The sequence below is a fragment of the Mizuhopecten yessoensis genome, unplaced genomic scaffold, assembly GCF_002113885.1.
Source record: "Mizuhopecten yessoensis strain PY_sf001 unplaced genomic scaffold, ASM211388v2 scaffold83, whole genome shotgun sequence".
In the NCBI taxonomy this organism is placed as follows: Eukaryota; Metazoa; Mollusca; class Bivalvia; order Pectinida; family Pectinidae; genus Mizuhopecten; species Mizuhopecten yessoensis.
The window spans coordinates 391,697-408,089 of NW_018403369.1; the positions used below are offsets into that span (position 1 = coordinate 391,697).

General features: G+C 38.2%; 1 protein-coding gene across 4 annotated transcripts; it reads right to left on the bottom strand.

Annotated features, from left to right (window-relative positions):
• Positions 1-1,204: 1,204 nt before the first annotated feature.
• On the bottom strand, positions 1,205-10,247 carry LOC110453030. 4 transcript variants are annotated; one of them, XM_021501884.1, is made up of 3 exons: positions 10,177-10,247; positions 3,345-4,030; positions 1,205-1,617 (listed from the first exon to the last, which is right to left on the bottom strand). In XM_021501884.1, the coding sequence occupies exons 2-3, from the start codon at positions 3,938-3,940 to the stop codon at positions 1,395-1,397; spliced, it is 819 nt and encodes a 272-aa protein (XP_021357559.1). In that variant the 5' UTR covers positions 3,941-4,030; positions 10,177-10,247; the 3' UTR covers positions 1,205-1,394. The 4 variants fall into 4 exon arrangements, with proteins under 4 accessions (XP_021357559.1, XP_021357707.1, XP_021357633.1 ...); XM_021502032.1 differs by having other exon boundaries at positions 3,345-4,025; positions 10,177-10,209; XM_021501958.1 differs by having other exon boundaries at positions 10,119-10,207.
• Between the last annotated feature and the right edge of the window lie 6,146 nt (positions 10,248-16,393).

Below are 16,393 nucleotides of genomic sequence, written 5' to 3' on the forward strand. Positions count from 1 at the left end.
GTACATCGTTCAGGGGATCTTAATATAGCTTGTCTGGCATGAACGTAAACGTTTATCAAAGACGGAAATATTAGGATATAATCAAATGCTTTGTATAAACAGTTGTTGTAAATTGCTTCTATCTGTTACTATTTTATCTACCAATGTAACAAAACAACACAGATTCAATTTTTTTTATTATTGCGAATTCCAACTTAAACAGATATATAATATAAAACACAAAAACAACCACACCTGAAACGCGTCTGCCTTACTATCATGGCGTGTTTAGTTACCTTGTGATGTCTAGGTATGTAAGTCAGCCATTTGTTGTCTAGGTTTTGTAGAGAATGGTGTGTCTTCTGTTGTCTAGGGTGTGTATAATTACCTTTTGTTGTCTAGGGTGTGTATAGGTTCCTTGTGTTGTCTAGGGTGTGTTTAGTAACTTTCTGTTGTCTAGGGTGTGTATAGTTACCTTTTGTTGTCTAGGGTGTGTATAGGTTCCTTGTGCTGTCTAGGGTGTGTTTAGTAACTTTCTGTTGTCTAGGGTGTGTATAGTTTCCTTCTGTTGTCTATGGTGTGTATAGTTAACTCCTGTTGTCAAGGGTGTGTATAGTTACCTTCTGTTGTCTAGGGTGTGTGTAGTTACCTTTTGTTGTCTAGGGTGTGTATAGTTACCTTTTGTTGTCTAGGGTGTGTATAGTTACATTCTGATGTCTAGGGTGTGTATAGTTACCTTCTGTTGTCTAGGGTGTGTATAGTTACCTTCTGTTGTCTAGGGTGTGAATAGTTACCTTCTGATGTCTAGGGTGTGTATAGTTACCTTCTGTTGTCTAGGGTGTGTATAGTTACATTCTGTTGTCTAGTGTGTGTATAGTTACCTTCTGTTGTCTAGGGTGAGTATAGTTTCCTTCTGTTGTCTAGAGTGTGTATAGTTACCTTCTGTTGTCTAGAGTGTGTATAATTACCTTCTGTTGTCTAGGGTGTGTATAGTTACCTTCTGTTGTCTAGGATGTGTATAATTACCATTTGTTGTCCAGAGTGTGTATAGTTACCTTCTGTTGTCCAGAGTGTGTATAGTTACCTTCTGTTGTCAAGCTTCTGTAAGGTATTGTGTATTTAGTTCACTACCCTTTCTAGGTTGTGTAAGGTATGATGTGTCTAGTCACCTTTTTTTGTCTTTTTACAGTCGGTAAGGTATGCTGTGTTTAGTCACTTTTTTGTCTACAGTAGGTAAGGTATGCTGTGTTTAGTCACTTTTTTGTCTTTTTACAGTTGGTAAGGTATGCTGTGTTTAGCCACTTTTTTGTCTTTTTACAGTCGGTAAGGTATGCTGTGTTTAGTAACTTTTTTGTCTACAGTAGGTAAGGTATGATGTGTCTAGTTTCCTTGCTTTGTCTTAGTTATGTAGTAATTCAAATCTTCTTTTCATGCTGGCTGGCACTGTCTTGTTTGGTAAGATCAACAGTAGTTACAAGTACTCCTGACTCGAGTTTTTTCACCTTGACAGAAGGATCCCTTACATTTTTCTTAGATGTTTCGCCGAATCTATAGGAAATGCCACATACTATAAGTACAGCCAAAGTACACATAAACACGGTGATAACATGGTCTACTGTTGTAGGTACCTCTGGTTTCCTGAAAGCAAAAATAAGGAGGAATAAAAACACTGAACTTGCTTAAATTAGCATTCTAAAAGAATAAAAATGCATACCTCATATCTCCGATCCCCTCTATGTATACAGTTGAGTGTAGACTAAAGCTAACATGTACTGTGTTAGGAGTGTGCTACATTGGAGTTGGCCAGTAACTAGAACACGACAGGTTAGTAAGGGTCACACCATTTACTTGACCATATCAACCATGGCAAATATGTAATAACAGTAACCTTAACCTTAACCATCCCCCCAACCAATTGCACATCTATATATCACAATGTATCAACATGTTCAATTTCCAAAAGACTAGACTTTGGGATTCCAAAATGAGGAAAGTTGTGAAACCCTATTGCACATCTACATATTACAGTGATTATTGTACATCGATCTGCTTCACACATCATATTTAAGAAAGACAAGTCGTTTGGATTTAGATAGAATCGTTGGAAATGAAAGTGTGGATGGACGAATAGACAGACAGACATCTGATTATTATAGGGTACCCATATCTCCAATGCAGGGCCCTAAAATTGAGTCTGTGTCCCAAAGTTAATCTACCCGAGTTTGAAATGGTCCACAGGTATATAGCAATATATAGCTGCGCTCCTTATAAAAAATATGTAAGATTGGTTTATCACTGACTTGGTCGGATTCCAAGCTGATAATACTGGATATTCAACGCTTAAATAGTTATTTTATATAAAATGTAATTATTAGATTTCGAGATATTGTTACTATTAGTTTTAATTAAAATAAAAATTCTCTGAAATGCCAGCAAATGGGAACATCCATCCAAAAGAATGACATTATAATGCTGGCTTTTTCCCTGTTAGATAAATTATGACAAAACCAATGTCACTTTTCTTCCTACTTAATAAGACTTTTATAAAATTCCCTGAAGCGCACTTCATAACATTCAAAACCTGGAATGTAAATAGGAACACATGTCAAATACTAAAACATAGAAACAGGAATCTCCCTCAGACATGCTTCAACTAATGTTTACGTTAGCTAAGCAGTCTTGTATAGTAAATGGAAATAGAAATGATGGGCAACAACACCACTGAATTCAGTACAAAATGTGATGCTTGATTTATATCCTATGTGCTGACATGTTTCGGCCAAAAGGCGGCCGTCTTCAGAGCACAGCAGCTACATGATGTATGCAACTATGGTACAATGACAATAAAGGTCATGTGACTAGAACAATAAAGAATAACTGTGGCGTCATCAAGTTACTAAGGGTTGCAGCCTGAAAGGGTGAAAAGGTTTAGCCATTTTTGATAATTGAATAAGTGCTTAATAATTTCAGTATGATGCACAAGAGGATTACATAAAAGTATCATAATAAATATGAATGTACAAATGTATGTAGTATTAGAGTATTTACAAAGCAGGAGATGATTAAACGGACAGAAATAAGGGATAGTAAACAAGCCAAACTCTAAGGTTATTGTATTGTCTCTAAAGGAACAGAAATAAGGGATAGTAAACAAGCCAAACTCTAAGGTTATTGCGTGTCTCTAAAGGAACAGAAATTGTTATGGAAATATCATTAAGCATGATTGAATTGTCAGAACTGTTGTAAATAGAGTATCAGTCAATAAACGTGTGAGCAGTTCTAGAATGTTTATCACTATTATATCAGACAATAAGATGTACCTCTATTTTGGTCAAAATGTGGTAACATTTTATAATCACACTCACATTTTCCGATTTTCTCCACTGAAATTTAACGGATCAAAATCCTTTGGATCCATTTTTTTTGGTTTTCCATATGCTTCACTTTCATGCCAGTACTTTGCACGGCTGTGAAATTTATCATAGTCAAAATTGTTTTGTTGCTGGTCTGTATTCTTGTGGAAAATTGAATCGTCGTATTCCTGCCTTGTGCTCTCTTTACCCAACACTGTGTATGCTTCTGAGATATCCAAAAAGGCAGCAGTACTGGTGCTGCCTTCGTTGAGATCTGGGTGATGCTTTTTTGACAGCTTGAAGTATGCTTCTTTTATCTCTGATGCACTTGCATTTGTTTTGAGATTGAGAATCTTGTAATAGTCTTTCTTGCCTCCAGAGTTATGGCCTAAACTTCTACATGAAGTGTGTAACTTGGCACACAATGGAATACATAATCTGTGTATTTTGGAGGTTGGGACAGTGGTGTTCATAACATTCATGATGCAAGCATTCCAGCAGGTGACCTGGTTGTTCCTGACGGCCACACTAGAATGCCTCCTACCCTGGGTCTGGGCGAACACTTGGCAGAACCTTTGAAGTCGGGTGTATTGGCAGGACTGTGACATGTCTATTCGGGAAATGGAAGAGCGCTAAGTCAGGTCAAAAGTCAACCACTGCATTCTGAACAATCCTATATTGTTTTGGTCACACCTTCTCTGAAAAAAAATACAGAATGTATCATGTATATTAAACAAGAGGCCCAGATGGCCTGTATCGCTCACCTGGATTTCTAAGCAATCATGGCAAAATATTCTCCAAATTTTTTCATGCCCAGCAATTTTACGTATGGTCATGGGGTGGGGATCTCAACCCTTTCAAAGTTATGACCCAGGGGTTAAGTCTGCAAGGGTGGGGCAGACCCTGGGGTCAATTCTAATATCATGACTGCATTAGTCTCTTTATGCCATGCAACAATTGTATATATATAGTTTTGAGGTGGGGATCTTAACCATTTTGAGGTTAAGTATCCAAGGGTGGGGTAGTCCCCAAGGCCATCCTGGAAGCATATGTGCTTTGATCTCTTTATACTCAACTGTATATATGGTTACAGGGTGGTGATCTCAACTGTTTCCAAGCTGTGACTAAGAAACTAGGTTCCTAGGGGTTCGGTCAGACCCCAGGGTCTATTCTAATATAATGACTGCATTCGTCTCTTTATGCCCAGCATTTGTATATATAGTTTTGGGGTGGGGATCTCAACCGTTTTAAAGTAATGGCCCATGGACTATGTCTCCAAGGGTGGGGCCCGACCCTAGGGCCATCCTTGAAGCAAATGTGCATTCTTCTCTTTATACTCAGCAATTGTATATATGGTTATATGGTGGGGATCTCAACTATTTCCAAGTAATAAAACTTATTTTGGCCCCACCCCTTAGCCCGGGGGTCAGTCTCACTATTTGTACAATTTTGAATCCCTGCCTCCCATGAATGCTTCCGACCAAATATGATGGATATCCATGGCATAGTTCTACAGAAGAAGTCGTTTATAGCAATATAGCCAAATTGCTCCGTTTTGGCCCCATTTTCAGCCCCCTGGAGGGTCAGCCCCACCATTTGTACAATTTTGAATCTCCACCACCTAGGGATGCTTCCAGTCAAGTATGGATGATATCCATCTCTTAGTTCCAGAGAAGATGTTACTTAAAGCAATATAGCCAAATAACCCATTTTTTGGCCGCGCCCCTCAGCCCCATGTGGAGTCAGCCCCACTATTTGTACAATTTTGAATCCCTGCCTCCCATGAATGCTTTTGATTAAATATGATTGATATCCAGTACATATTTCTACAGAAGAAGTCGTTTGTAGCAATATAGCCAAATTGCCCCCTTTTGGCGCCACCCCTCAGCCCCGGGGGGGGTGGGGGTCAGCCCCACCATTTGTACAATTCTGAATCCCCACCACCTAGGAACGCTTCCAGTCAAATAAGGTTGATATCCATCTCTTAGTTCCAGAGAAGAAGTCACTTAAAGCAATAAAGCCAAATTGCCCCCTTTTAGCCCCGTCCCTCAGCCCCACCATTTGTACAATTTTAAATCCCCACCACCTCGGGATGCTTCCAGTCAAATATGGTTGATATCCATCTTTTATTTCCAGAGAAGAAGTCGCTTAAAGCAATAAAGCCAAATTGCCCCCTTTTAGCCCAGTCCCCTGGGGGGTCAGCCCCACCATTTGTACAATTTTAAATCCCCACCACCTAAGGATGCTTCCAGTCAAATATGGTTGATATCCATCTTTTATTTCCAGAGAAGAAGTCGCTTAAAGCAATAAAGCCAAATTGCCCCCTTTTAGCCCTGCCCCTCAGCCCCCTGGGGGGTTAGCCCCACCATTTGTACCATTTTGAATCCCCACCACCTAGGGATGCTTCCAGTCAAATTTAGTTAAATTCCAATCAGTGGTTAAGAAGAAGAAGTCGTTTAAATAAATTGTTGACGGACGACGGACGGAAGGACGCCACGGTATGGCATAACCTCACCTTGGTCCTTCGGACCAGGTGAGCTAATAATGCTGGAAATCATATTGGAAACAGCATGCTGTTGCGAGGCCAGTATTGCTAAATTGATTTTTCTTTTGTTTTTCGAGAGAACAAATTTGAATAATCTTGCATAGATACAAGCGAAGAATTACAATATCTCATGTAGAATATAAAATGACAAAGCTCTGTCAATGATAGTTATAAATAAGGTTTTCGAATTCTGATAGAAGTTATACCGTCCTTGTTGCACTATGACCCCTTGGTCATACTTAAAAGCAATAACAAGCTTTCTCAGATTAATACCTTTAAAAACGTAATGAAATAAGCCATACCAGAACGTGTGGTTCATATAAACAAAGTTTTATGTTTCATGTCTGGAAAATTAATAGAATAAGGATGATTTAGTTTTTATGCTTGATGGCATGTCAAATAATATGTATTGGACTTAAGATAAAAAACTTATTTAGACAGTGTGGCTTAAATAAGAGGCCCAAGAGGGCCTGTATCGCTCACCTGAATATTTAAGCTGTCATAGCAAAATATTCTCATTAAATATTATATTGCACTAAAAATATTTCCCTCGCAAACTTTGTTGGCTCCATCTGTTGAAACTACCAGCAAAATATTGTTAAAAGATTCTATGCTGTTTGATTCTTCTTCAGAAGTTGTTTGACATATTTTCCCCTGTGACCTTATAAGTAGGTCAATGTCAGTTTCCTTCTCAAATTGGTTAGCTCTATTCCAAAATGTTACCAGCCAAGTCTTATGAATCCATTCCTTTTAGTTCTTGAGAACAAATCCTTTAAAATGTAGTTGACCTCTGTGACCTCTAAAGTAGGTTGAGGTCATTTTCATTCGCAAACTTGGGTGAGCTCTATCCCAGGAAGTCACCAGCCAAATGTTATAATTTTATGAATTTTAATTCTTCAGAAGAAGTAGTTTGAACCGTTTGACATATTTGAACCCTTTGACCTTGAAAGTAGGTCAAACTAATTTTCATTCTCAAACTTTCTCGAGCTCCTACCAACAAAGCTTCAGCCAAATATCATGACTCTAGGCCTGTCCGTTCTTCATCAGAAGTTGTTTAAAGGAAAAGTTGACGGACGGACAACGGACGACGCACCATGACATAAGCCGTCGTCATGTCCTTTGGGCAGGTGAGCTTATAATTCATAAAACAAGTGACATCAGAAAATATGTTGTTCACTTCAATATAGCCTGGGGCCTGTTCGTTTATGCGGAACAACCAGTTTGTCCGTTTTTAAATGTAACAATTTCTGGCGCACCTGTAAATGTTTATGCATGCCTTGCAAGGCTTTGTCAAGGCTCGCCTGAAGTAGCATCAGATTACTAGGTCTGACCTTGTTTAATAAACAAAAAGCTACGGTCCGACCGGTTCAACCGCCTAAACGAAAATGGCCCTAGAAGCCTACATTAAAGTTCTACATTACATTTTATAGGAGTTATCTCCCCTATTATGAGATGATTTGTTAACTGTGAAACCATAATATATAATCAAATGAAATTATCTCCATTGTCAGAAAAATTCATATATAACAGCAGGTGCATTATGGTCCTATTAACAATTGCTCCTGCTGGTTGGTCAGTGTTGTTTTGGATATTACCATGTTGACAGTGACTGTCAAAAGACAAGTAACTGTCTTAAACCTCTAACTTTGTTGGAGATATGTATTGAACAAGGTGTCTTCTGATGTCGCTTACCCAGTATCTGAATACCCTTGTCACTTTATGACACTAAATTATCATTTTTAAGCATGAACTGAAGCCTCTCATTGCCAAAGGGTCCTGATTTGAATCAATCTACATATTAAAGACATGCTACATTGTACTTGTCCCTATATCCTACTTAACCTGTGACATTGATAATGTTTTGAATGGTGGCCTACCTGGATTTTTGTAGCAGGTAAGGGGAAAACGCTTGGCCTGATCCGAATATGAACCTGAGACTTCTGAGCTCTAGACAGACACTTTGACCAATTGAGCTGCCAGGTGGCTGGAGATTAACCCAGTCCAATTTCACTACATTCCCTTCTACTTTTTCTGAATCGTTGCCCCCTAAAACAATACTGTTTTCACCCAGGTTCTGTTATCTCATTGTCAAGTGTACAAACAGTACTTGAACCAAGGGGTCACAGGCACCAATGTAATAGAAGAAACATGCATGGCTAGACAGTGGGGAGTTGGGATCTCTGACCTTAAGATGGCTGCTCTAACCAATTGAGCTACCTCAGATGGCAAGCAATTGACCAAGCAACTACAACTCAATATTATTGACATAGGTGGAAAAGCCTTGTAACCCATTGCATCTCTACCCCTTTAAACCTCTAAAATACTAAAATGCATGGCCGCCATTAATTATGGACTTTATTTGAGATGATCATGTGGTTATATAGACCTGAGAATACTAACAGAGATGAAGGTGTATATCACTTTCTCAGGTCCAAATAGCCTAAGGACATGGGGCGTTAAGGGTCATTTCTGGCCTCATCAGGGATTTAGAATATGTTGTCTTAAAATGACCTATAATGCACAAGTCCTTTTTACCAAAATAAAAGTCTTTAGTTGCTCATTTTGTAGAAATTTGGTTTGTAGTCTGTGTGTTTTAGTTAGTGCCAGCCCAGAGTATCCATCATGTCTTGTACAGAGCTTGTGTAGTAGTATTTTTATGTATTCTACTTATATGCTGCTATGTTATTGTATGTTTTACTCGCTAATTATGTGCTAGCTTTCTGTGATAGTGTATAGCTTGATTTGTTGTTTTCTGTTTGCTTTTTTATCATGTTTGTCGCAAAAATAGCGCCACAGCGCTCATGTTTCTCTGTTTGATATACACATGTATGCGACGTTAAATAAAGTTCTTGTATTCGACGGAACTGGACTCGTGTAGAAAGTTATCAGCAGGCGCGTAACAACCTATGTAGCAAAAAAGCCCGGGCTTACACACCATTTTTGACAAAATAAAAAAAAATATAAACGCAACATAGACTATATGATATAACATATTAAAAAGCAATGACAGATGTTTTGTATCTGCTATAAAGACCGCCAACTTACTAAAATGCTTTGTTACAATCAAAGTCTCTAACAAATGTAGAACTGGGGTAGCATATTCATTCGGCATGGTAATCGCGCCAGTTGCTAATTATCGGTGTACCCAAACACTAACTCTAGTTTTCCCCGTGAAATAAAGTGTTTCTAAGGGTTTTTTTACCGCTTTTATACATATAAAGGGAACAATATGGTTGGTAGCCTGGCTTCAATCATTTGACATGGTAACCGTGTCCGTGCAACTCTAGCTATGCAAATTATTGGTATCCACATAGTACTCGCTAGCCCCCGCCCCCCGTGAAATAAACTGTTCCTATGATTTTTATCCCCTTTATTAATACAAAATACATATGGAATGGTCATAAACCATGGCTTTATATTTTACACATTGACCAGTATATCGATTCTTATGTACATAATGCCAAACTATTCCTAGTGCTAGCTTGTGATACTAGTCTCATATCCCTGCGCAACCGGAGTCACAGTCGCGAGAAGAAACGTCACACTCTGACAACAACTATCCCAAAATCCACATGATTTTAGATTTTTCTTTTCCGTGGAATAATGTTACCGAACTCCATAATAGAATTGGCGTAGATGAGTACCAATCCCTACGTACCCAAAAAGAAGCAAAATATTTGTAACATAATAGGGGAAAACGATATTTTCTTGCTTTAAAATGGCCATTAAAACTGACACCAGAACAAGGGAGAACGCGTCTCATGTGTTCTAGAAAACAAAATTCTCCTGGGGGAGACCCCCCCCACCCCAGACCCCCACCAATGGGAGGGGGAAAACCCCCTCACATACCCTCCCCCTCCTCGCGCTACGCGCTTCGGGGTGCTGCCTTCGGCAGCACACTTCATCATTGGGCTTACACATTGAAAACCCGTTTGTTACGCCCCTGATCAGTAAGTTTAGTTGATGTATTTAAATATTAACTATTATATTTGCGTATAAAACAGAAAAAAATAGGGCGAAACAACCTAGGGCGAACGGGATTTCGAGCGAAAAAAACCTTAGAGCGAACCCGATTTAGGGCGAAACAACCCGTTACCCATATATCCCCTACAATCCTGAAACCGAGCCCCTGTGCACTAAACAGCTAAAATAGACATTGTCAACAGCTCGGATTAAATTGTATCATAGCTGGTGATCATGACATGTAACTTTAGTGCGTGTGTTTGCGATATTTAGCTTACAGAAGAGAAGTCACTCTCGTGCACAACTTCTAGGTAACGTAATAGATGCATAACCTACAGAAAATTATCTTTCAGTTGACAGACATCAAATCCTGTCGCTTAGATGCTTGAATGTCATTCAGATGCTTGAGTCTCCAATAGAACGGGGAGTACTAAAGAACTGATTAAAACCTGTATAAAGTTCCACAATCAGTGAAACAGAAGGAGATATGTCAGGGATGATATCAATGCAATAACGTAGATTTTCATATTTTTTCAAAGAAGAGAAATTGCTATCGTCCAAGGGGTCTGTCGATTTACCCAATACAAACGTCGATTTACCCAATACAACCCAATACAAGCGCCGATTTACCCAATACAAACATAGATTTACCCAATACAACCCAATACTACCCAATACAGAAAGTAAACACCCAATAAAACTGATATACCAAATAAGTTTACAATAAAGGTTAAGTATATGTAGATCTTAATCGGGCGTAGATCTACTTGTAATTGAGTTTTCATTATTTATGAAGTAAATTATGACGGGAATGATATACAATAATTTATCGTTATCATATCGGATAAAATATAGAAAAATGAATTTCATTACTGATTTATCAAAGAAATACAGAAGCAATTGTTATTTGTAGCAAGCATCACTGTTGTCTGAATGAAACAGGTGTGTACATATGTGTAACTTTATGATTCCCATCCGCTTTACAAAAGAAATCACTGGTAATTACATAAACTTGCTCAGATTGTTTTCATGTTCGAAAAATAAAGTAAAATTACACAATTAGATAATAGCCATGTTGAGCTTTCAATAATCATTTTGATAATAGATAACCCTCGTTGTTAAAGTTGTATGTGGTTCGTAATAGAATTAATAGTCATTCACTATTGAGGCAAATAAGCATACATTTTATATACAGGGAACACTCCATCAAAATGGTAACTAAATTATATAAAAAAAACAAGAACAACGGAACTTGAATTCAAATATTTACACACATATATATGTATATTCATAAGTTTCCAAAATACCGGTATAACTGTGATGCTTAATTAGTTGCTGCTCGCGATCTCCTATATTCCAATACATTATTCTAGAAACAAACAGAAATATAGTTAATGATCCTAACATATATATTAATTTTTACGTAATGTCTTTATACATGTAGTTCTAACAATACAACATATAACAAGTACAAATGGTAATATATGAGAGTGAGCGATTATAAAAAAAAATCCGTTTTTTGTTCTACTAATGAAATATTCCAGCGCTCTTTCCAGACATCATTTACTTTTTAATAGGTACAATATATTGTTGTGAAGACATTAAAAAATATATGACTAGGTTAAGAAAAGCATTTCACCAATGTGTATCCATTCGTGAATGAAACTGCAAAATATAGAGAGAAAAAAACAATACACTTTTTCTTCGAATGTCCTCTTTATAGGTATTTTAGGCAACACATCTTCTCTGTGTATAATCTATTAGGTTTTGTAAATCTTCATGGTTGTATTGGGTAAATCGACACTTGTATTGGGTAGTAGTGGGTTGTATTGGGTAGTATTGGGGTGGATTGGGTAGTATTGGGGAGTATTGGGTAAATCGACACTTGTATTAGGTAGTATTGGGTTGTATTGGGCTCTATTGGGTAGTATTGGGTTGTACTGGGTAGTATTGGGTTGTATTGGGGTGTATTGGGGTGTATTGGGGAGTATTGGGTTGTATTGGGTTCTATTGGGTAGTATTGGGTTGCATTGGGTTGTATTGGGTAAATCGACACTTGTATTGGGGGGTATTTGGTTGTATTGGGAAGTATTGGGTTGTATTGGGTAGGATTGGGGTGTATTGGGTAGTATTGGGTTGGATTGGGTTGTATTGGGTAAATCGACCCTTGTATTGGGTAGTATTGGGTTGTATTGGTAGTATTGGGTTGTATTGGGTAGGATTGGGGTGTATTGGGTAGTATTGGGGTGGATTGGGTAGTATTGGGGAGTATTGGGTTGTATTGGGTAGGATTGGGGTGTATTGGGTAGTATTGGGTTTTATTGGGTAGTATTGGGTTGTACTGGGTAGTATTGGGTTGTATTGGTAGTATTGGGTTGTATTGGGCAGTATTGGGTTGTATTGGGTTCTATTGGGTAGTATTGGGTTGTATTGGGTTGTATTGGGTAAATCGACGCGCCGTGTATAGGTCACTTTATATATGTAAAATCTGGGTCCGTATTCATGAAACCGTTCTCACGCTCAAACTCAGACTTCTTGTTCCTGTGATAAATTATTCCATGAAATGATATTTTCTCAATGTGTGGAAGAAATTTGGAGAGACCCAAAGCCAAATATTGTGTTGATTTTTTATCATGACAAGAGTGTCTTTTCGATATCATTACAGCTGTTAGGAGGATGTTATAAATTCCAGGTGTCTTAATCATACCTTGTGACATGTATAGTTCTGGTTAATTCAAACGGGTCTATATACTAGTCTCATTTGGACTAGAACATGCATAGTAGAATTTGTTTTTATTACGATTACTTTATCTACGGTGATCATTGTTTGAAGGGCCCTCACTCTGTTGTAATGCTGAAAGTAAGTTCATAACATATTCGTAGACCAATGTCATTAAAAGTCTCCTCTAAACGTTCAGAATTTAAACAAATCAAAAGCAACAATTATCCGTTGTTAGTATAGTGTGTTCGGGTGGAGTAAGTGTGCTGTCTGTCCTCAGAGTGGTATTACAGTGAGGTACTATATGCAGCACTCTCAAGGCGGCATCAGATCTGCGCTATATCAAAGTGACAAACACCGATACACCGCTTCCAGCACACATGCATAGCAACTTAACAATGTATATATTGTACATCCACGTGCAGGGGGCACGTCCTTAAAATAGCTATTTGTAAGAAGCTAAACTCAACAAAAAAAAAAATCGTGGAATTGATATCCCCCGCTTGCAGGACATCTTGTAGGTAAACATTATGGAGGTTAGGTTTAAACATGTGAGTATCGTGCTGTTGAGACATAATGTATAGCTTGAAACTCGAAGAAAAAAAAGCCTTATACAAAAGTTAGACTTTCTATTAAACAAGTAGGAATTATTGTAAAAATTTATCGTTTAATCCATCAGGATTTACTAACCTCATTAATTATCCGTAAATATGCATAAATGACATCGGTTGACAAACTTAGCATGAGTCGGATGTGCATATGGAATTTGGTTGAAATATCTGCACAATATCTACAGCAATTATCACACGAAAACCAAAGAGTGCCAGAGATGGATGGAAAGACAGAGGAACACAAACATTGTTATCAAGTTTGAAGGAATTTGGCTAATATTTGCTAGAGTTATTAAGCGGAAACTGCAGATAATGACGTTTTTTCGTTAATCAAGGGCCCATAACTCCGCCAAATGGCGTCCAATTAAAGTGGTCTTCGAACTTGGTTGAGCCCTTAAGGCATTTAACCATGGTACCAAGTTTGAAGAACATCGGTTGACATTTGTTGCAGTTTTTGCACGGAAACGAAGCGTGACAGATAGACAGCCACGGACAAACCCAAATTAATACCCCCGTTTCGGTGAAAGCAAGGGGATAATAAACGAACCAACCCATACTCAGCTTTAGTATAGTGGCATCAATTCCAATGGACATATACATTTGGATCAGGTGTTTAACGGTTTAGTATATTATTTTACCGATTAGGTAATTTTGAATATTGTACTTGTAATCGGGCTTGACGTCCTTCTTTTTGGTCACTTTGTGTGGGATATGGTTACTATCGTGCATTTTCGTACTGTTCTAATTTTCCCTATGTTTCACCACCCCTCCCTATCAAGGTAGAAGGATTTTTTTTATCGAGGTCTAGTTTGGTATAAAATTATTTAATGGGGGCTTTCGGATGATTTTTTGGAGGAATGACCTAGTTTTAGGAAGATATCCTCATAATGTGATAGGGCAGCGTATATTCTTTCTATTTGATTTGGGAAGTAAAGATAACACTAAGTGTTATGTTATCGTTTCAAGAGAGGAAGGTTGATAGTTGGGTACCCCAGTGTAATCTAGTATATTACTATAATCCATACTGGAGTTAGGGTAGTTTTTGTTTGTTTTGGTTGGTGGGATTTTGTGTGTGTCAGTTATATAGTATTCTCACTGTCCTTACCAGGAAGGTTTAAATTTTCTGCCGGGTGTCTTGTTCCCAGCAATATCTCATTTATCCAAAATAATGTCATCTTCCTCAAATGGGTTTAGTTCTTTTCCAGAATCAATTTAAAATATTCGGGTGATGATCTGACCTGCTTCAATGTTTTGACCAAACACTAAGCCCCAGTGGTGGAGCTGGATCCCTTACCAAGTCATGGTAGCATTACTGAATTTGTCTCCTCAAGCCTAGCAATTGTATATGGTTATAGGGAGGGTGTGTAAAATGTTTCTATGTTATGACCTAAGGCGTATGTCAAGGCCATTTTATTTAAGCCAAATGTCAGGAGTATAGGCCTTTCAGTTCTTCAGAAGATGTTTGACGTTTTCGACCCCTGTAACCTTGAAAGTGTGTCAAGGTCATTTCTCGTTGCAAACTATGTTGGTATCCAACCCCGAAAGCTACATGTACCAGTTAAATATCTTAATTCTAGGTATTTTCAGTTCTTCAGATTAAGTTGTTAAAAGTTTTTGATTTATTTGACCTCTTTGATCTTGAAAGTTCTTTAAGGCACCAACCTGGGAATCTACCAGCAAGAAATCCTGGTTATAGGCCTATTGGTTGTTCAAAAGAAGTCGTTTTAAGTTCTTGAAATATTTTACCGCTGTGACCTTGAAAGTAGGCCAAGGTCAAGTGTTGTTCCCAAACTTTGTTGGACTCCATTCTAAGAATCTACAAGCTGCATGCATGTACAAGGATATACATGAATCTAAGTTTATCGGTTTTTAGAAGCCCTTTGAAGATATTGTCAGGTCAAGGTAGTCATTTTTGTTCTCAAATTTTGTTGGCGTCTATCCAAGGCAACTACCAGTCACATATCATGAATCTAGGCTTATCGGTTTTCAGAAGAAGTCCTTTGAAATGTTTTTACATATTTGACCTCTGTGATCTTGAAAGTAGTTCCAAGGTCAATTTTGTTCGCACATTTTATATGGCACCACCCAAGAAAGCTACCTTCGGGCCAGGTGAGCTTAAGTGTTAGTTTAACGATACAGAAGGCCAACATTTTGAAACACCAATATATGGTCACAATGCTCAGTTAGGATTAACTAGTGGTACTAAAGGTAGAAGATACTAACACCTTAGTGTCAAACGGCGAACAAAAGATTCACAACGAGGAAGCAGCGTAACATCCATTTTAAAGAAAATGGAACTTACGCGTCATATCAATGATCGACTAGTTAAAGGTTTTTGGCATGTGCTTGCTTTTTCATAAGTTAAGAATTCGAGACATCCAGGATCATTCAGACGATATGACAAATCAGCATTGTTATACTCATGTTTGAGATCTACATAAGCTAGTGGTCATACCCACTGGTATTTAAATCTTAGTCGGAATGTAAACAGCCGGACCTTACAACAGATCTCTTGTAGAAAGGGGAACTATTTTTAAAGATAATTCATTCTAAAGAACCCCCAATCAGCTATACTTCAGAACCCAAACAACCAGTCCCAAATAATATATCCAGTACATTATTATCAAAATATGTGCAGTTGCTGCTGTTTAAGCGCTTGCCTTACGTGTCTTGCGTACTGCCTGCTCGTTTCTCGATTCAATCGCGTGACTTTGACGTGTTAGAGCCAACCTTATATGTAGAAGCACGCCGGGTAGAATGGTCTTATGCTCGACATTTCTACGAGTCCGGACAGAATACAGGTTTTTCAATTAAACTTTTATCTTTTCCCAAATGACAGTTTTTTTTATTTTAGGAGACGCGTTCACCTGGCATACGACAGGTATGTGCGATGTGATCTGTTCATCTAAATCAGGACCGCTAGAAGATAGACAGATCAGAAGTTTCTCCCATTTTAGAACTGCATCATGTTACATAATAAACGTGTGGAAAATTCAATGTTTTGGCGTGTTTGGCACAGTCAGTGGTTAGCATAGCCCTGTAGACATGTAAAATCGCAGCTGGTAACAATCCCTCTACGTTCCAGACATTGGAGCGGTGTCTTCCGAAGGCGGCGCCTAGTTCTTGACAAAACAATACATATGTTGGTAAATTCGTTCACTTCTTTGGGGTTTCCCCCGATGTAATTGTATCGAAGTGTTTATTGTAAAAGACCTCTGCCATT